A 20,672-nucleotide genomic window follows, 5' to 3' on the forward strand; every position below is an offset into this window, starting at 1 on the left:
TGGAGATGATTAATCTCTCTGATGCTGATTTCACAGGGACTCCTCCAGCCAAGGGGAACCTCCAAGACATGCCAAGAAATGATTTGCTCCCTAAAAAACCCATCAGTCCTCATACTCCCAAAGCCTGGTCACACCATGACATATTTCTAAATGCCAGGCCAGAGCCCAGGAGCCCATGGAAATGTGCTCTGCATCACTGGCAGTGCACAGTGAGCTCAACTGGGACATCATCCCAGCTCCTCTGCATCACCCTGCTGCCAAACTGCCTTTAAGAATTTGGTCATGGGTTACACACTCAGAAATTACCTTTTCTCTTCATGGTCCAGAAGCCCAGCTTTCCAGACAAAAGTTTAATTTTTATTTTTAAGCAAAAGAGATTTGCCAGCACAAATTAGGAGATAAACAAGCACTTTAGTCAGCAGTCAATGTGACAAACACGATAACCTGGCAGCAGCATTGCGCTTCCTTCTTTGCATCGTTCCTGTCCAATACAGCTGTTAAGGCAAAAAACAGCTCTGTTGAAAGGATCTCCATAATGTTGGGTGACTACAGGGGTGACAGCAATCCACAAAGCACTAGAACAGACACACCAGGGCACAGAAAGGCAAAATAAAAAGAAACACTAGACAAGGAGCCAGTGCTGTTCAACACAATTACCTGGCATATTTGAAATGTAATCTCCTGATCTATATATATAAAGTGCACACACACACAGAGTTTTCAGATACATTTTACTACATTGCATAACACTATTTTCTTTATTTTTAAATCCAAAGACACTTTGGAGGAACACTGTTTTTGAAGAAATTACTTCTGGACATGAGCAAGATCTTTATGCTGGAGATGGGCACATCAAAACTGGGACATGAAAAAAGAAACAGACAACCCACTGTGACAGGTTTGAATAGCTTTTGTGTATATTCATATATATATATATACATGTGTAATTTTACACAAAGACACCTGCACACATTTGGCATGCAGGCACACAGAATTCCATAAGACAATAATTTAGAAATTCCTTTGCCAAGAAGTTACGTATGATCCCAAATCCCTGGATTACTTCTGCTGAACAACAGTCACTGAATACTAAGCCTGTTCATTTTTTGAAGACATAGGTTTTCTGTTTCCTGATCCAAATACAGAACAAAAACAGGATCATAATTTACCATGGAAGACAATGAAAATCTTATCGTTGTAAATATATGTAGTGAGATAATACAAATCCTGTTCCTTGGTATTTCCCCTCCACCCTCCACTCCTACCACTACTCCTTCCAGCTTTAGGGCCTCTCCCCTGCTTGCATGGAAGATTGACGCCCATCTTAAAGCCATAAATTACTCACAAACAGCAACTGAAAGTAGCAATGACCGTAGGGTAACACTTCCACAAAGCAATAGAGCTTCCTGGCAAGCTGATAAGAGTTTCCTGTTTTGAGTTTTGGGTTGGGTTTTTTTTCCTCTGATAAAAATTTGACTCTCAAAACATCTCAGAAAGGAAGGACCAGCAGATTTTTTTTTCCCTCCTCCCCTAAACATGTTGTGTTGCGAAATTTGTTCTGTTTTGCTGAATGTGAAATGGGGAGCAGGTCCAAGAAACCTGAGCACACCAGCTGAGACAGCAGGTGAGAGAAACACATCAAGCCCTTCACCACTTAGGGATGATGGACTTGCTTCAGTGCACACCTTTAGTCCTACCCTGAACTCTCACCTCTCAAGTTTTGCATTTTGCACTCTGGCAACACTTGCCAGAGCAAGAAAAGCTGAAATCTTCAGGGACATGAGCTCTGCACATGTGTCACCTGTGCTTGAGGAGAGCCACCAGATGGGTGGCTATTTCTGCTTACGGCTGATTTGCTCTGTGTTATATGGGGGACCTCAGACACAGGTTTTCATCTGAAGCCCCAAGGTCACCAGCGAGCACTCCTGCACACACTGTGTTTGTAGCAGCCTGCGGTTGCAGCAGCCCAGGGATTCCCAATGGCCTCCACTCCTTTTCTCACCTCAGTGCACCTCCTGGACCTGCTGTTCCCAATTGCCCCAGTCAGACCATAGGTCCTATACCTTGGCCAAAGAGACTGTATCAAATACAGGAGGAGTGCCTCTCCTTTACCCCTTCCCTGTAAGTGCTACTCTGCCCAAGGGGCTTCTGGCTGAGGATTCACACACATACCCCTCCCAGTCCCTACCCAAAGGTGTTCACATGTACCTCTGTTTTCAGTGGCCCCACATGCCTCCCTTCTTCAGAGGTAAGAGAAAATCATTGCACGGGCTTGATTCAACATCAAGTCTGCATATATGATATCCCCCAGAAGCATCAGATTCTCACACAGGATTTTAACATCCCCAGAATCACCTCTCACTGAAAGAGAAATAGCCAGCTAGAAATTTAGTCCACTCCAGAAAGTGAAGTAAAGATAACTTTAAATGCTTCATTTGTCCTGGGGCGTGTAGCCCCTACCCCTGGGAAGGACAAAGGCAGGTCAGAGCCCCCCAGCTTCTCTGGCACAGGAACAACCTGGACAGTCATGACAGGGATTGCAAAAGGGCAACAGAGCAAGGTGATGCTTTACAAAGCAAAACCTTTTAAGCATAAGCAAGATAATTTTACATGGTGAAGTTCAAAATAGATTGCAGCCCCTGGAAAAAGAGCAGCAGATCAGTGGTTTTTTCCAAATCAGACAGGGCACTGTTTCACATCACTTCTCCTTCCAGCTGTATTTCACCACTTCATCTTACAGTAAATGGTAGAAGTGAGAAGTACTTACACAACAGAGCAGAGATCACAGACTTGCATTTTCGTGGGCTTTCAGGCATTCCCTTTTCACTACATGCGAGCCACATGCAGTCATTCACACACAGAGCTGCCCAAAACAATTTAATTGCTTGCCCATATTCACTAGCAAGGCTGACAGTGGCTCTTCACACATCCCCACTTCAGTGCACGAGAAGAAAAGCAAAGCAAACAATGCTACAACGTCAAATTTCAAGACATGCAGCTGTCCAGGCCAGCCACAAACAGGACAGCAACGGATGCTGCAACTCTACCTTCTCCCAAAATCAAAAAGCCATATTCTAAAAATGACAGTGCAGTTGAGACAATAGCCCAGGCAGCTCCCTCCAGCCCTAGACATTCAAGAGTACACAAAATCATGATCAAATGCTTTCTCATCATTCACCCTCCCTCTCCTTCCCCAATTTTCCTACCTGTTTGCCAAAGACTGTTCCCTCCAGACAACTTGACTCTCAGCAGCAACCCAACACTATCATTTATCCATCCTTTCTAACCTTCCTGTAATTTTGCTATATAGGAGAAGACCAGCTCAGGTGAAAGAAATTCTGCTCTCAAACCCCTGTGCATCTGGCAAGCCAACCCCCTGCTAGCCATCTTAAGGGATCTGGCTAACTCAGGCTGCTCTGCTCAATTTTTCTAGGATTCCCTCTCCTGATGAAGGCTGTAAATGCCCTCAAGCACTTCTTCCAAACAAACAACCTTTCAAAATATATTTTGCAGCCAAAGGCTCAGAGTGAAGCTTTGCTTCAAAAAAAAAAAAAAAAAAAAAAAAAAAAAAAGAGCCCTTGCATGTTTTTGCTTTATTACCTCTCAGAAAAGGCAAATTAGAAGAGTTACTGACTAACATTTGTCTAATCACCCTGGGCAGTGCTGGTGGTCGTACCCTCCAGGCATGTGAACCCCCCAGACTGAGCACATGCATTCTATATCCCCTGTTGAGAGCCAAAATATTCCACTTTCACATTTGGTTTGTAATCTCTGACTGACATTAAATTCTTCTCACCACCTTTCGGAAACTTGCTGCTTTCCTGGGCTGTGTCAGCATTATTGGGCAGTGTTCCCACACTGCTCATCCTCTGAGCCCTAAAACACCCATCTCTAGCCATGAACCAACAGAGTGATCTGTGGGAGTTCCTTTGCCTCTGCAAGACCAAAGGAGCTGGTTGCAGCTGTGCACGGGGTCTGGACGTCTCTCACCCAGCTGGAAACCGTGTTGTGGTGCAAAGAGCCCCTACCTGAATTCAAAACCCCTCCTGCTTTCCATGGACTTTTGAAAGGTACTCTTCCCAGATAGGAGGTAGATTGAACCTATATATACATATACACACACAGAAAATGTCAATGTAGTCAGCCAAGAGATATGCACCTCATGATTCGTTTTACCCAGTGGCTTTTCTGGATACAGTTTAATTGCTTTTGCAAGCCAAGCAAAAATCCTTTTTGTCCAGGGTTCAACACAGATAAGCCTGAAACGAGCTGCCTGACAGAAATGCTGACAAGGCGCCACGAGGGCCACCTTGATAGTCCCTGTGGGACTTGTCTCAGTGCCACCCTGCCCACAGAGCTGGTAAAGCTGGTGAAGCTCAGAGGAAAGCCCTGAGTGCGGCTTCAGCTGGCAAAGACCTGAAATGTCGAAGAACAAAAGTGTGACTGCAAATGGGCTGCTTTTGTCACACAAATCACAGTGGTAATGAAAATACTCAGCCACAGCATTGTTTTGGCAGTCACTTTTCAGTGTTGGACGGCGGGAAAGGAAGAGGTTTGGGGATTGTGGCTTAGGGCTTATTTCTTTACTACGGATCCCAGGGAGCTTTGTAAAGCGATGCTTGAAATCGAGATCAGATGTCCCGGCCCATCCCTTGCAAGGGAGCAGACCCGAAGCTGGCAACTTGGGCATCACAGATCCTCACAGTGCATCAGTACATCATGTTGTACCACCTGGATGCAGAAATTTTGGACAGAGAAAGGTCTGGACTGAACGTATGTCAGGGCAGCTGACAGGGCAGTCAGAAACTGAAGCCTCTGGTTCAAAAATATGTTAAAAAGCCACATGAAGAAGATACAGAGGAATCTCTTCCTGCTTGCCTAGGACACAGACCTTGGCCACAGCACTGATCCAAGGGGATTTATTTAAGCCACACCACATCATAAAATCTGATGAGAGGAAAAAAGCCCCACAGCAGAGCAAATCCCACCAAGAGCAGCTGGTGACAGCAGGCTCCATCTTGGCGTTCACCATTGGTTTCTCAATCCAGTGAACGGTAGGAGCCAGCCATCAGGAGAGAAGCTCGAGGTTTAATTTTAGCCTGCACCCGTAGTGCATATATTTCCCTTTTATTTTTAATCTGAACTTCATGTAAAAATAGAATTTCCTGCTGCCCGATAAGGGATTCCTGTTTTTGCTGCAGGTCTGCCTTCTTGGGAGGCCGATGCCTACGGGGTTATTGATGGGCTCTTCAAAGCACAGCAGCCCAGCTGAGGGGGTAGGATGGACAGCGTTTGGGATTTGCATTGTTCCTGCTCGTCTTAGGGGAAAAAAATAAAGCATCTGTGCCCCCCTCCTTCAATGAATCACCACCAAATTTAGCATTTACGGAACTCTGTTTTGGAAAATCTCTATTTGCCTGAATATTTTTAGTAGGGGGGTTTGGGTTTGCATCCTTCCCAGGTAGATCTTTGTCAGTTTGCCGGGCTCCAGGGTGGCGTATCCTGCCTTTTGAGCCTGGTCATCAACCAGGAGATAAATATAAGTGCAGAACAGTCATTCCTCCCACCCTTCCCACTCTCCCATGACACAGCTCCCACACTCCCCTGCACATGTGTACCCACCCTCCCCAACACTGTTCTGGAGCTTCAGGGAGGAGCAGTGCCCATGGCCTGCATTGAGGGGCTGCTTCTCACCTCTGCCTGTGCTCTGCAGGACACAGGAGTGTCACAATTTCAGAATAGACTGTTTTGAGCTTGAATACCAATGATTTTCAGTCTCCTGTAATGCAAAAGCATCACTGTTCTTATCTATATCTGCCCTGGGTGGGTACTCACACACCAAAATGTCATTCCAGAGACCTCCAGGGTCACTAGCATCATTTATGAAAAGAAAAATGCTGGCAAGGGCTCTGCTGCCCACCAGCTCCTACTCTCTTCTTGCCTGCCTTTTTCTGTGACCAGGGAAAAAGTCCCCAAGTGCTAAAAGGAGACGTGTCAAGAGGAACATGAAAAAGAATTCATGCATTTAATGGATGCCAACCAGAAGCTTCCCTCAACCCCCAGCAAACAATTCCGCCTGACAAGCAAGCAAAAGGGAATGAGAGTTTTCCTTGAAAAGAGGAAAAGTGCATATTTTTCTCTTTTAAGAGTAAGTCAGGTCTCTCACTGGGGCTCTGGATATCAAAAATGTGGCTCTCAGGACTGAAAGCATCTCTGGCTGCAGCCCATTCCTGAGACACCCTTTAACACTGCAGGGAGCTGTCAGAGAGGTGCAGCTTGGAGAGGCTTCCCTCCTCCTCACTCAGATTTGGACCCAACAGGGCTATTCCCAGGGACTTGACCTCGCCATGTCAAGACTCAGGAAGTAAATATGGGCAAGGACAGTGCAAAGAAATGTCTCTTTAGGGTCAACCTAAGAAATACCACTGCTGCTATTGCCCAGGGTGGGGAGAGCAAGGGGGGGCAAGAGCTGTCTTCAGCCTGCTACCACTGGGGAAACTCAAGCCTTCAAAATGGAAGAACATGTCCTCTAACCGTGGGAAGCTTCATGCTGACTCCTCTATGAGACAGCAGAAGAACAACCCGCAGGTCTGACCCAACACACAGACATCTCACCCCAGCTCCCAGGCTCATTGCCACAGAGCCTGCAGCACTTTGGCGTGCATATGGGCCTTGGTTTCTTCCTAAAAACAATTTGTCCTGGTACAAAAGTTAAAATATTTGGCTTATATAAGACCAAGGGAATGGAAATGTTGCAATACCAGAGAGCCACCACTGCATCATTTTTATTAATCGATCAAAAAAGGAAAAGTAAGCCTTCTAACAAGGCTTTAATAGCTGTTTCTCTTGTGGCAGTGCTCTAGCCTGTGAGTTTGCAGCCCAGCACCCTCAATGCTGTGATTTGAGGCAAGACTGTGCCTGCCAGGGACCACGCTCTCTGAATTTATACCAGGAGTATTTATAGAGGCAGCTGGCACTGGCAGCTCTCAGAGGACACCAGAATGGTCTTCTGCAAAGCGGCTGACAGAGAAGCAGTGAGGGAGTGGGAATGTGCTGGAGCAACACCAAACTACCAGCCAAGACTCTAAAAAAGCTTCAGGAGGACCCAAGAGCCGGGTCTCAGGGGCATTTCAGTGCTCTGCTCCAGTTAAGCTGCATGGGCTGGGGCAGCACTCCCACGTTGATCCCAGCACTAGGGAGCTGGTGTTGTTTTAGAATCATAGAATCATCCTGTTGAAAAAGACCTCTAAGACCATTGAGTTCAACAATTAATCTAACACTGCCAAGCCCACCACTAAACCATGTCCCTAAGTGTCATATCTACACAGCATGGATTCTACAGCACCTTTTCACCCCTTCCCTGCTGTCTTGTCTTCCCTCAGAGGCTGAAGCAAGCAATGGATGCCTGCTTGAGGATGTTTTTCCCAAGGGAGCCACCTGTTCATCACTCATCTTCTGTCTCCTTCTTCATCTTCACCTGGAGAATCAACTGAGGATGCATAACCAGGGTGCAACGACCAGTTGGGGTCACATGCTCTCAGAAGCCAAACCTGTCGCAAGGTCTTATATAAGAGTTATCAGTGGTGCATCTGAAATCTATTTCCAAAGAGCTCCCAAAATGCAATTTGTTCCCACACACCACATTCAGAGGAAATAGGTGTAGGGGAAGATGAAGGCTCATAGAGTCAGGAGGCTGTTGGGGTGAAAGAGTTATGAACCCCTCCTGAAGCTTTCTTTGAGGTGCAGAGGTCTCTGGTCCTCCATTTAATGCCTTTCCTGGCCTGTTAGTTCAGAGTTTCATTGCCTGCTTTTGAATTCAGCACACAGGGCAGGTGGAGCACCAGAGCGTGACTTTTAACAGCTGCCGCATTTTATGCCCGGCATGAGGGAGCAGAGCTAAAATCCTATGGACTTTTTCAAAACTTTTCCAAAACTGCCTCAACTCCAGATCTGCTGCTTCTTTAATTGTGTCCGTGTGTGAAATGATGGTGATTTGGTCGTTGGCAAAATTTTTCTCCTGAAGTGGTTTTTCAGTTTTTCCAGGCCTTTTCTTTCACAACATCGTGTGTTTGTTCTGCAGAAATGTGGTGCTGCAGGCCACAAGAAGCTGCTTCCCCCATCTCCAAGCAGAGATTTCCCTTGGAAATATTTATATCAAATGGACCTCAGCACCTGCAGGGAGACAAACACGATCCCGCTCAACAATATGGTCACACTTGTTTGAGAACAAACATTTGAAGGGGGGAAAAAAGATCATATTCAAATCAATGTAATTTTATACTTTATGTTGCTGTGCTGCAATTGCTGCACCCAAAAATGGAGGGGGCAGCACCAAGGAGGAGGTTATGGGCTGGTCATCAAAACCAATGTCCTCCAGGGGCTGTGGAGGTGGCCAGGAGGGTCGTAGGCAGGGAGGTGATGGGAGATTTTACTACGAGGCAACTCTCCTTGTCAACCAAGATGTACAGATTAAGATACGGATAAACAGAAGTGATGGAAGTGCAGGGCTCTTACATTCCCATCTCCTTGTGTACCCCTAGATGGGTCCATCAAAGCCCTGAGCTCAAGGAGAGCAGTTCCCTTGAACTGTATCTGCCATGTAGGCTCCTCAGAGAGAAAGGCAGGGGACTGAGTTTTTTCACAGAATGAAAATAGCCACAGAAATGCCCAATTTACAGATAGTTAGATGAGATTTACTAATAGAAGTAAAATAATGGGAGGAGGAGGCAATTTTTGGCTGTGTTTGCCAACTTTGAATGAAGGAGGAAAGCCGTTTCCCCTCTTACTTCTTCCAAGAACTCTGGGGAAAAAACAATAGGAAGAGAAGTTTCTCTTTTCTTCACTTTTAGGTAAAAATAACCCCAAGGAAATTTAAAAAAAGTAAATTCTGACCAGTGTTGAGATCAAGAAGGAGGATGTTGGACACAGCTGGATTTACAGACTGCAGCGGAGCTCCTGGCACTTTCTCACAGTACCTGCCCTGGGGTGAAACCAGCAGAGCCACCTCAGGAGCTTCTGAGACTCTGTAAATTCCTCTTATCTGACCTGTTGCAGGGCCATGGGGCCTTGAGGTCACTCTGCTGGACCTTTCCCTATGAGGCAAGCAGGTAATGCTCTCCGCAATTGCGTGATTTGAAAAATAAATAAAAAAAAATAAAAATTTGCGGATTGTTTTTATAACCTTTATGTGGTGCCTGTCATGATGGGCTGCCCAGCTCCTGTGAAAACATCTCAGGTATGCATTTGGTTTGCAGGAGTGGGTGAGCAGGAGGAGATGAAGGCAGAGAATCTCTCAGCTCTGCGCAGCTGGACGGTGGCAAGAGGCTCCCAAATCATGAGACCCAGGTCCAGGAAGGTGTCACCAAGGGGGATGCTGTATGTGGTGTACCCCAAATGAACCCTGCACTCACCTGTGCTCAACCAAGGCTCATGTTGAGACAAGTGGCTCCATCAGTCAGCTGGACAGGGTTGGATATTGTTCCTCACTGGCCCAGCCCCAGCGTTGCCGCCGGTCCTCTTTGCAGCTGCTAAATCCCATGAGCTGCAGGAAAGTGTGAGGCTCAGAGCCAGCAACAGGTCAGGATGGACAGGCGCGACAAGATTTGTGTCCCCCGTGGGGTCAGGCACTTGGTGCCCAGGTTGGGGAAGGTGGGAGCTGAGCAGAACTATCCCAAAGCTCTGCAGCCAAACCCTGGTGCCTCCTGTCTTTCCGCCATGCCGTGAGGGGCTGCACTTCTGGGAAAAACACAGGAAAGCAGAATTTTGGTTTGTGATTCACATCCCACAGACTCCAAAACCAGCTCGTTGGATGGGAAGTCCCGGTGTCCACAGCCCTATGTCCCACAGGAGCTGGCAGCAGCATGGAGCTGGCACTGGGGACCAAGCTCTGCCCTTCCTGTGCATCTGGCCCCAACCTAATGCCACCAACAGAGAAAAGAACAGGCATTTGCGGCCCTGTCATGCCCTCCCCACCTGGACCACAGTGCTCAGGCCATCCCACACATTACACAAGAGGCTTCTGGCAGCCATGCCTGCCTGCAGTCCAGTCCATTTGTCCCACACCATCTCTCCCCAGGAGAAGTTGTAGATGTGTCATTTTCCTTTCACAGGACACAGAGCAGCCTTATCCAAATATAAACAGCCTGGGAGTATTTGCCGGCTTATTGTCTGGACAAAAAAGTAAAACAAACAGACCTTAAACCCTTTTCCCCCTGCCACTTCTGGTACAGTAAAACAGTCAGGGCCAGAGACTCCAGAGTTCCCAAAAACATCACTCATCAGAAATAGCAGAAATAGCCAGGTGTGGAGATAGCCCAAGAGAACCTTCCTGCCATCTCCTCTACAAGTCACTCAAAAACCAGTCAGAGATCTCTGAATATTTAAAGGGTTGCTGTATGAATAATGGAAACAACCAGCAACCAAGAAAACATGATAGCCTGCAGCATCACAGGGCAGCACTCCCTTGGGAGAGGCCAGAAACAAAGGGACGGTGTCTGGGTGCACCCTCAAACAAGCTCAGCTCTCTGGGAGCATCAGCAAAAACCAGTCCCTGGGTCAAAAGATGCCTGAGAATCCATTCCCCCATGTCTCACAGACACATGTAAGAACTTTCCTCACCTAATCAGGCAACAGCACAAAAAATTATGCAAAAAGGGGAAAATGCTTCTGTAAAGAAAGTAAAAGTGCTTTCTCCCCTAAAAACAGGGCAGGCACAGGCTGTGAAGCCTGAAGAAGCAGTTCCCATTTCACAGTGAGAGAGCTGAGGCTCAGAAAGAGGACCCATGGGAGACACAAGCCCAAACCCCATGAGATCCCATCTTGCTTTGCCCATGTACTTCCAGCTCATACCTCCCCTTCCCTTTAGGGACTGCAACAGGGAGATCAAAGTCTGGCTCCAGCAAGTGATGTTTTACATCCAATGTTTTTTCCCCACCATCCTAATGGTTTTCAACACCAACACCTCTTTTTTCAGGAGATTCTGAGATGTTTCAGACACAAATCTCCTGTGTGATGTCCCTGGCAATGCCGCTGCAGCCACTCAAGAAAAAGCCCTCCCATCTCTGTGAAGCTAAGGAACAAGCAGAGGCTATGTCCTCCTGTCAGTGGAGTGGAGAAGTGGCTCCTGAGAGCTCTTTCAGGATCCCTCTCTTACTCGGGTCCCAAAGGGAAGAGCAGTCCAGAGAGGAGAGGTGTCTGCATGAAATAAAATTCACATTAAAAATGAATGAGAAAGAAAAGGTAAAGAACTAGATTTTCCAAATTCTCACACATCCACTGTCTGGTTTGTCTGTGAGCACTTTGGGTTTCTCCCATGTGGCACTACTATGTTTAACAGCCAGAGGAAGAGAGAGGAAGGCCAGGAGGAGCTGGGAGGTGCTTGGGAAACAAAGCAAGACTGAAATCTGGTCAGAGAAATGCTCAGTGGTAAAAGGCCCCGTGCTGTTCAGGCTACACCACAAAGCTCCATGAGAAACTACTGGAATGGAGGGGATGGCTGCTGATCCCATGGCAGGTGATGGGATGGGGTTGATGGCCACTAGTCCCATGAGCATCCTTCTGCTGCACACATAGATCCAAACACATGCTGTTTCTTTTCTGTGGGATTTCCATTACTACTGCAGAGAGATAATAGCTCTAATCCCCTTAGCTTTTAAGGTGTTGAGGCTCACTGAATCCCCTGGTCCCCCCTCCCCTGAAAACAAATGTATCCTTAGTAAAGCAGGGAGAGAGGGGTCCTCCAGTCAGGCACATGGCAGAGGTTGCATGACTGCCCTGTCCTCTCTCCACCACCATTAGGTGTTCAAGTTGATGCAGGCCTGGCTCAGATGATGTGAAATTTAACAGCTTGTGTAGTAATTAAGAAAAACCTCTCAATACAGCATCACTAACTAGACAAATCCTCCCGAAATTACCTGTAGTTCATGGCACCTTGTAAATCCTTGTGTAATAGCCTTGGAAAACAATGACACTCAGTGCTGGCAGTAAGCCACACAGCTCAATGGCAGTTGCAAAGCACTTTGGATGTTCATGAGCCTTTTTTAAAAAAAAAAAAAAAAGAAAATGAAAAAAAAAATCTAAAATGTACGTTTCCCCCAATGACTCTGCTCCGGGGTGTATTAAAAGCAGCACCTTGACTCAGCCTACCACATAAACATCCTGCTGCCCCCGGACAGCCTGATACTGTCTTCCTCCCAGGATGAGGAGCTGAATAAGAAGTGACAATCACAGCTCCTGCCCGCGGGAAAACAGGAAGTGCCAGAGTTGTACAACCACTCCAAACATTGTCTTACCTGCTTCACTCCTTGGGTGCAATGTGAACTTGCTTTTCTTCCCGTTCCCCATTGCATAACTACTTCTGGTCCAGGACTGGCCAGTCCTGGGATGCCGCTGCATGGGGCAGTGTCTGTGGCCTCTGGCTTCTCCCTGCCTGCCCAAAGCCAGTCTGGTGCTCTCTGGTGCAGAAGGAGAAATGTCCACCTTCCTAACCCACTGCTAACACTGGCAGCTCTGAATGCAAGCACTGGAAGAGATGGAGAGGAGCTCAGGGTGCTGGGCAGATTAGCTCACCCACAGCTACCCACATCTGGCAGGAGCCAGACAGAAGAAAGTCCTAATTCTTCCCCATCAGAAAGCAGCTGAAAATGGGCGCTATTGGCTAAATCTCTGAAATGACCAGAAGGGTGAAGAAGCTGATGTTTACAAACACGCTCCAGTTCATGCACCAAAGTGCTAAACCTTGTCCCAGGCAGCCCCTGAGACTAAGGAGGTCCTGTGGGTGAGCAATGGGGTGTTGCCCCAGTGTCAAAGCAAGCTGGGCAGCCAAGGTTTTCCGCAAGCACACAGAGATTAACTCAGGGAATCAGGAGATGTGACAGAGAAGAGGCCACTTGCACCACCCCCATTTTATCTACAAATACACACTCCCACCCTTAATTCTTAGGTTTGATTTCAAGGAATACCACTCCACCAGGTGCAATGCATCCCCAGCCCGGCAGGCCTCTCAGGACCATCCTTCCCAAAGACAAGAGACTTTTCCATGTTAAGGGATGCTCTGGGACCGGGGCAGCTTGTTCCTCTTCCAAGTGCTCCTGTGCCTCTCCCGAGACACGGGCCCAAATTTACACGTAAAACATAGACGTCAATTGCAAGTTTCCAAACAAGAAGAGGGATAAGAAGGTTTCCTCTCTGCTCTTCCTTTACTCGCAGCATAAAAACATCCCTCGCCAAATGAGGCAGTGTTTGCCATCAATTTGCAAAGTTCACATTCCCACAAGCACAGGCAGGCATGAGGAGGAACAAGGAACAAGGGGGAGGGGGGACCATCACACCAGTACCCATGGGTCATGGTCACACAAGACAATACTTCGCAAAATTTGCAAGTGGGAGGAATGTGGGAAGGCTGAAGAGGAGGATGTTTATTAACATATAAGAATATCTCCAAAGGGTTTGTGTCCTATGAGGAAAAAAAGGGATCCCAAGGATCCAAATGCTGTTTGAGCTATTGATGGGGAAAAATCTGGAAATCCTTATTGAGGCAATCCTACTGCTGGTGTAAAGAAAAAGAGAATAGTTTTTTCTCACTTTGATGGCAGTGAGGGTTTTTCTAAATAAGGTGAAGCTTCAAATGAATTCCCTTATTTAATTCCTTTGTATAATTGCATTAAACATTAGGATGTGCATTCATTTCCACACCTGGCTCAGCCTCTGTGCCCCAAAAGGCTGCTGCCTCCCTACAGCATAGAGCAGGAAGCCTTTCAGTTCAAGAATTGCAGTCTCAGTCTTGCTGACTGCTTCCAAGTGGTCAATAGAAGGCAAGGGAAAGCCCAGTAGTGGGTTTAAATAAGTGTCTACAGACACTTGAGAAAATATTTAAGCAACAACAACAACAACAAAAAATAAATCACTGCCTTTTAAATGCAGCAATCTCAGGCATATATGGGAGGTGGCTCCTTGTCCACAGGGCAATGCCAGCTGCTCAAGGCCCTTGCACTCCCTGGCCCATTAGTGCTGCTGTCAATTAGGAAGAAGGTGTAGACTATCACATGGGATTAATGCAGGCCTCTGAGAGGTGTTTGGAGGCCCCACAGGGCATCACTGGTGCCTGGCACTGCCTGGCACCAAGAGGGAGTTCAACCTCCAGTTAGTGAGTTTATCCAGTTATGCTGTGGAAAATCTGTGTTTGGGGCACAAGCCCCATGGCAGCCCATCAGCTGAAGCAGCTGTGGCAGAGCAGCTGCTCCCCATAACCAGCCCCTGGCAGCTCAGGGGCAGTTTCCTCCTGTTTGGAGGTCACGAAGGCACAGCAGACACCGTGTCCTCCTCTGAACAGACCTATACTGGTGTAACTTGGTAAGAGATGTTTCTTTGCAATGCAATACAAAGGGGGGTTTACACTATTATTTCTGCCCCTCAGACAGGCAATGTCTCTCTGCTTTCACCTTATGACTGTAAAATAAAAATAAACTGCATTTCTCCCTACCCATTGCAGCTGCACTTTGGCTCGCCGTGGCTGTGGCTGGGACAGTCCCTGCTGAAATGTTGTATTTCAATGCAGGAAGGCACATGCTGCTGCCACCTGCTTAACCAAGAGAACTTGCAGAGCTCCTTCCGCCCTTTTAGTTGTTAACCTCACTGCAGACCATTGAGAAAAAGGGCCTCCTTGCACTGGAGCTGGGTCTGCTGGCAGCTGAACGGGCTCCTGTTGTTCAGGTTTGTGGCCAGGCCACAGATGCTGCTGCCCAAGAGCAGCTTTGGGAGCTGCTGAGGACCAGTTTGGTCACTCAGAGCAGGAAGGTGCACAGCACCTCTCAGTTGGACTCAGTAACTGTTGAACTTGATGATCTTAGAGTTCTTTTCCAATCTAAAATGTTTCTATGCTTTCTTTCCATGCCTGCCAGCTCGAGCTGGGGAAAGAGCAGGGTGTGCTGCCTTCTACAGAGCCCTGCTCTGCAGCCATTTCCTGATAATTATGCAACCCTCGTGGTCTGTGCTTTTCAGCACTACAGTAACACAAAACCCATTTATTTTCAGGTAATATTTATCCCTTTCTCAAGCACCCTCCTGCCCTAAGATCCATCAAGCTGGGAGGAGCAAGATTAGCATTGCAACTCAAAGAAAAATGTGTGTCTTCTGCTGGGAGGGGAAGCAGAGTGTGGCCATTCACTCCTGCCCCCACACATCCCAACCTCTGGCTGTACCTGGCTTATTCTGGATTTGGTGTGGAGCAGGTTGCAGGGACACATGCAGCAGGGTCTGGCCACAAGACCTGACCTCCCAGCACAGGGGTCCCATGACCTGGAGGGAATACATCCTAGTCACTGTAAAAACATGTCACTGCATCTGTGAGTTAAGTAGTAGTTGTTATCTGGTTTATAAAACATGGAGATGTCTGCAACTGTCAGCTGGGGCATCAAAGTCATCTCATTCCACGTGCCAGCTGCGGGATTGCCATGTGAGTGCCTGGCATGTACTGGGCACGTGATTGCCATATGATCAGCGTGTGACTGGCACCTGACCAGCACATGATCAATGTATGATCTGCATGTGATGGGTGCATGATTGATGCAGGATGGGCACACAACTGGTGATGCTGAACAGGCTTGTGCCAGGAGTGTTCCAATACAACTTAAATTCTCTCTTTTTTTTTTTTTTATAGTTATATCTAAGTGTATTGATCTAGTTTGCTCATGGGAATATTGTGCTAATCAATAACAAGGCTTTACTAAAGATATGCAACATATGAGGGACAAGGAGCAGTTTGACCATGAAAAGCATTTCGCAGCCTTTTCCAGAGGTCCAGGAGCTTTCCCAAGGCTCGAGGGAGACCCAGGAGGCTTTTGGAGACACAAATGAGAAGCTGTGAAGTTCATTCTCCACCCGTAGTGAGGAAGCATTGAGAGGGAGAGCCCAACTCAATCACCGCCATCAGAGATGTGCAGGGGTTCCTCGGGCACAGAGCACCCTCTGGTGGGAAAGCCATGGTTGTCCAAACGAGAGCAAAGCCACCCGTGGCACAAGACTGGACTCTGTCAAGTCCTCCTGGGAGGTGGGTTTCCATCTCACGGGGTTGCTCCACTGGCAGACCCCCCGTGCAACACAGCCCTTGTGCCCATGCCATCTGAGCACTGCCTGGCTCAGTACCCTGCCCTGGTCGGCGTGCCCAGTGTGCCAGCTTGCTCTCCTCGAGCTTTGAGGTGGTGATCCCATCTCCTTCGGTCCCTACAGTTCCCTGCAGCTGCAGGGTCTGGCGACCAGACCGCATCCCTGCCACGTGCCAGCCAATGGCCCCCAAGGGATGCTGCTGGCGGCAGGTGGCAACTCTCACCACGAAAAGGCAATTTGTAAACAATCAGTTCTGAAGCCTTTGTGGCTGTGTTAAGTGTGGGGCTGGGTGGAAGCAGGTCACACTCCCCTGGCTGCTGCAGTCCCCTTTGCCGCCTTCTCCATGGTTCTCACCCCCACCCCCGTCAGGCTGCACCTCCTTGGAGAAGGGGGAGAGCAGTATGTCTGCCTGCCTGCGTGGGATCACACCCCCTTTTTGGTATAACAGGGCCTCCACACTGTCTGGTGTTTACAGCTGCTCTCACAAAACAAGCATCAGTCATAAATTTTAAGCAGCCCCCAGTAAAAAGGACACAGGCAGCAGTTCAGTACTTCAAATCCGTGGTTAGTCATGGACCTGCCACATGTTGCTGGATGTGCCCTGTCGTATCACTTCCCATCACAGTTTCTACCATTAAAGTCCCCCCAGCACCACAGGGGCAGGACCCATGGCCCAACACTTGCTTGCTCAGCCCCAGCCCCAGGACACGCTGCTCCCCACAGCAGCATTCCTCTGAGTAGTACCTCACTGAGTGCCAAAGCCAGCAGAGAACAAGGTGGATCAGGGCACTCAGGACATCTTGCCCCACCTGGCTCTGCAGAACCCTGCACAGCACTGGGGATGCAGGGCTCGTTTCTCACAGGGATCGCTGTCATCTGGCATAGCCAAGTGCTGAAGGTGGCACAAACATTGAACAAAAAGGCAGATTTTGCCTCAAAAGCTCGTGTTGTAAACATAGGGCAGGAGGCACCTTTTGTGCCTCGGTCATTTCCCTGCCCCGAGCCAAGCTGCTGCCAAACAGTACTTTAACCCAGCTCTGGGTGTGTTTAAACAAACACAGGAGGTTCCCCAACACCCTTCTTTCAGGTCCCCACCTACTCACTAGCACAGTGTTCAACACCCAGCGCTACCACAGCACCCCAGAAATGCGTTTCCTTCCCCGCCTTGTCATCTCAGCTGCCCTGGGCATCGCTGCTTTCCTGAGCTGGAGGCTGCTGTGGACCCCGGCTAATGGCCAAGGAGGTAAGGCCTGGGCACCGTGTGGGTTGTGCATGCCTGGAAGCATTTCTGTGCCATGGGGGAAATAACCTGGAGCTTCTTTTGGAGGTTCTTGGCGGTCAAATGCCTACAGGACAGAAAACACTGTTTGCACAGTGTTTGTGGAGAAAGCACTTACTGTGGACCTCTGCAGCTTTATGTCCTTAGTGGGGTCATTGATCTCAGGTGTGGTGGGGAAAACAGGTATCAGGCTGCTGGAGATTACCAAAACCTTTGCTGGGAAGGGCAAAACGCTTTTGAGAAGGCAGGAAGGAGCAGGAGAAGGGACTCTGGTGTCTATTGCATTTCATGTCTAAAAAATGCATCCCTCCCCTTCAGTCCCCATCATTTTCCAGGGCAAAATCATTACTAGATTTTGCAGACATTGTCATTCTGGGGCTGGACAACTCGAAGAGCAGCCCAGGTTAGCTGCAGGCACCAGCCACGTTTCTTCCTGTGTTCCTGGTGTGCTTTGCCTAATTTTAACTGTGCTCCTCTTCCCTGTACAACAGCCTCCCCAAATCAGTGGGAAATATTTAACTTCCCAAGGACCCAGGAGAAACCACCAAACTAAGTGTCTCCCCAGGGCTGCCAAATGCCTGCACTGAGCAGATGAGGCAGATGTGCTGCTGCTAAAAAGATAAAGTAACAAGGCAGGCATTAATCTTCCGCATTCTAACCCACTATGGCCTCTTCACATCAAAAATAAGAAGATAAAAGGAAAGAACAAAGCTGAAATCTGAGAAATTAAGCTGACTCTCATAAAATCTTTGTATTTGCTTTTGCCTTTTATGTTTGCGTTGTTGTTTTCTCACTTCTATTTGCCTTTTGCTTTTTATTTGCTTTTGCCTTTTTATCTACAAGAGAAAAATTTACATATGGAAGTGATGCAAGAAGTTACGTCATTTGGATCCCTAAATCACCCCAAGCCATTAAGAATCATTCCTTGCTTTCAAATATATTTGGTAGCTGATGTTAACATATTAACAGACACAAAAGAGTTTGCAGGACATCACGTATTTGTCAGTCTCTCAGAATATTTCTGTCTCTTTGGTAAACTCATCTCAGTTATGATCATTTGAAAGCAATGACGTAGAACAAAAAATTATGATTTAGTGGAGAATAGGCCCTTGACACCAAGTTATGGTCAAGATTTATCCTCAGACATGGTGATTTGGGGAAAGTGGGGTCTGGGTGTCCATAATTTCACATGTTCATGGAGACAGAAACCCACGTCCCAGCAGAGCCAAGCTCTTTGCCATGTAGGGCTCATCTCCCCTCTCCTACCCATCTTCTTTACTTATGATACATCTTTTCCACAGTGGAATAACTGGAAAAAATAGTGCCACAGCATCCTGTGCTGGGAGGGTTGACTCAGGGCAGAGGTCCACTATGGGTTTTCCTTACCCCCATCTTCACATGGTGTTTCCCAGGTGACCTGGCCCCCGAGGCAGAGGAGGGCTTCACTTTGACACTGGACACCTTCCTTCACGTTCAACAGCTCAGGAAGAAGAGACTGAGAGCTTTCTGCAGTCAATCACGCAAAGTCACCATGCTGCCCAGGAGCCAGCAGGAGAGAGCTTACCTGCTCTCGAGTCTGAGGGTAAGCACCAAGCTGGACTTCCTCTACTGCCAAGTGCCATCAATGGGAATTGAGGAATGGCAGCAGCTTTTGGAGAAGCTAGAGAAGAAAAACGTGACTCTCCCAGTGTTGCTTCCCTACCATCGGCGTCACATTAAGGAGACACAGCTGAGCAAATTCAACCAGACAGAGATAGAGGCCATGTTAGGGTCTTACACCAAAGTGCTGTTTGTCAGGGACCCTTTCCACAGGCTGATTGCCACATTCCTGCAAGGCATGGGCACCAGCCCATCATTCAGCAGCTTTGTTCAGGATGTTTTAGCCAGTGGAACACACAACACCAGTGTGGCTTGGAAGCCACTCGTCAGCCTCTGCCTGCCCTGTCTCATCCAGTACGACTACGTGGTGATGTTTGGCTTCCACAAGCAGGAGCTGGGCCACCTGCTACGGCAGGCTGGGCTGTCTGTGGACAGCCTTCTCCCCAAGTTCACTGACACTCAAGTGCTATGGACCTACAGGTGGTTATCAGAGCAGATGTTCAGTGAGCTGTCTGCCCAACAGAAGAAGAAACTGTCTCACTTTTACCGCCGGGACCTTTCTGCTTTCCCATTTTCTAGCAGTTTTCTGTCAGATCCCCTCAGCACTCCAGAGACCCGGTAGAAATAGCCCATCTGGAGGGACTGTTTCAGAGAGCATTAATCCAAAAGGAAGCACTGCAAGATACTGACAGGCCTTTGCTTCACAGCTGCCTGCAGCGTAGTTGTCCAAGTCACAGCTCCAAAAGGTATGTCAGAGAGCTGAGACAGACCACTACCAGGGACAGGATATCAAGGCTCTTCACATGGTTGAATTGTATTTAAACACAACAAGAGCAGGCACTAGGGAAACTTGTGGCACTAGGCTTGGAAAACTGCATGAACTGAACAGTGGAGCAGCTCACAGCAAATCCAGCATCTTGGGTTAGAGTGGGTCAGACCTGCTGCAAACCACAGCAGCATCACACGTGCTCTCCCTGCACTGACATTTTGTATTCTGGGCTTCCTTTTGGGCCAAGAAGTTTGACAATGGCTTCTTTGTGATAAGTCTCCCCACGCAGATACAAGAAGTGTTCCCAAAGAAACACGTCATCTGGAGTCTCCTTCTCCCTACTTTGCTTAAGTAGGTGAGATAGGACACAGGGTGGTACACCCTCCTGGAGAACCACTGGTGTTGTTCCCAATCTTTTCATGCTCACGAAAGATCAGGCCTGGCCCATCATTAGTCTTATCTGTTCTGTGTGAACTGTTTCTGTTTTACAATATCACATCTCCCATGTGTCTTGGCTCAAGAGGGCCTTGGGGATGGCACATGATGCTTGCTCCATTCACAAGTTTTGAGTTTGGCTCCTCCTGTTACACGGCAGACTCAAATGGGCCAAGGCCAACACTGAGACAAGGATAGTTCAGTCTGGACCAGGTACCAGCCACATCATGCAGAAAAACCACCTTCCAAATTGTCTCAGCAGCTGATGGGCCCTCTGGAGGTGGCTAGAAGCATCAGGATGCATCACTGTGCTGCTGTGGAAAACACAATGGGGCTACTGTAAGCTCCTGCTGGTAGAGAAGCAGGAGGACTGACTCTGCTTTCGTTCGGACTTGGCTGCAAGTGTGGCTGGATGGAGGCCCAGGCTCTCCAGCTGGCTCATCTGTTTCGTCTGGCTGAGTAGCCTGGAGCAACCACCCACCTTCTCCC

At 48.1% G+C, this 20,672-nt stretch overlaps 1 protein-coding gene across 2 annotated transcripts; it reads left to right on the forward strand.

The window, feature by feature from the left end:
- The first annotated feature begins 793 nt into the window (after positions 1 to 793).
- On the forward strand, positions 794 to 20,513 carry LOC113954633 (carbohydrate sulfotransferase 9-like). 2 transcript variants are annotated; one of them, XM_027659199.1, is made up of 3 exons: positions 796 to 898; positions 17,189 to 17,344; positions 18,793 to 20,513. In XM_027659199.1, exons 1-3 carry the CDS (start codon positions 820 to 822, stop codon positions 19,599 to 19,601), a joined length of 1,044 nt encoding a protein of 347 aa, XP_027515000.1. In that variant the 5' UTR covers positions 796 to 819; the 3' UTR covers positions 19,602 to 20,513. The 2 variants fall into 2 exon arrangements, with proteins under 2 accessions (XP_027515001.1, XP_027515000.1); XM_027659200.1 differs by lacking the exon at positions 17,189 to 17,344 and having other exon boundaries at positions 794 to 898.
- The last annotated feature ends 159 nt before the right edge of the window (positions 20,514 to 20,672 follow it).

The sequence above is a fragment of the Corapipo altera genome, unplaced genomic scaffold (genome assembly GCF_003945725.1).
Source record: "Corapipo altera isolate COAL_440 unplaced genomic scaffold, ASM394572v1 48, whole genome shotgun sequence".
In the NCBI taxonomy this organism is placed as follows: domain Eukaryota; kingdom Metazoa; phylum Chordata; class Aves; order Passeriformes; family Pipridae; genus Corapipo; species Corapipo altera.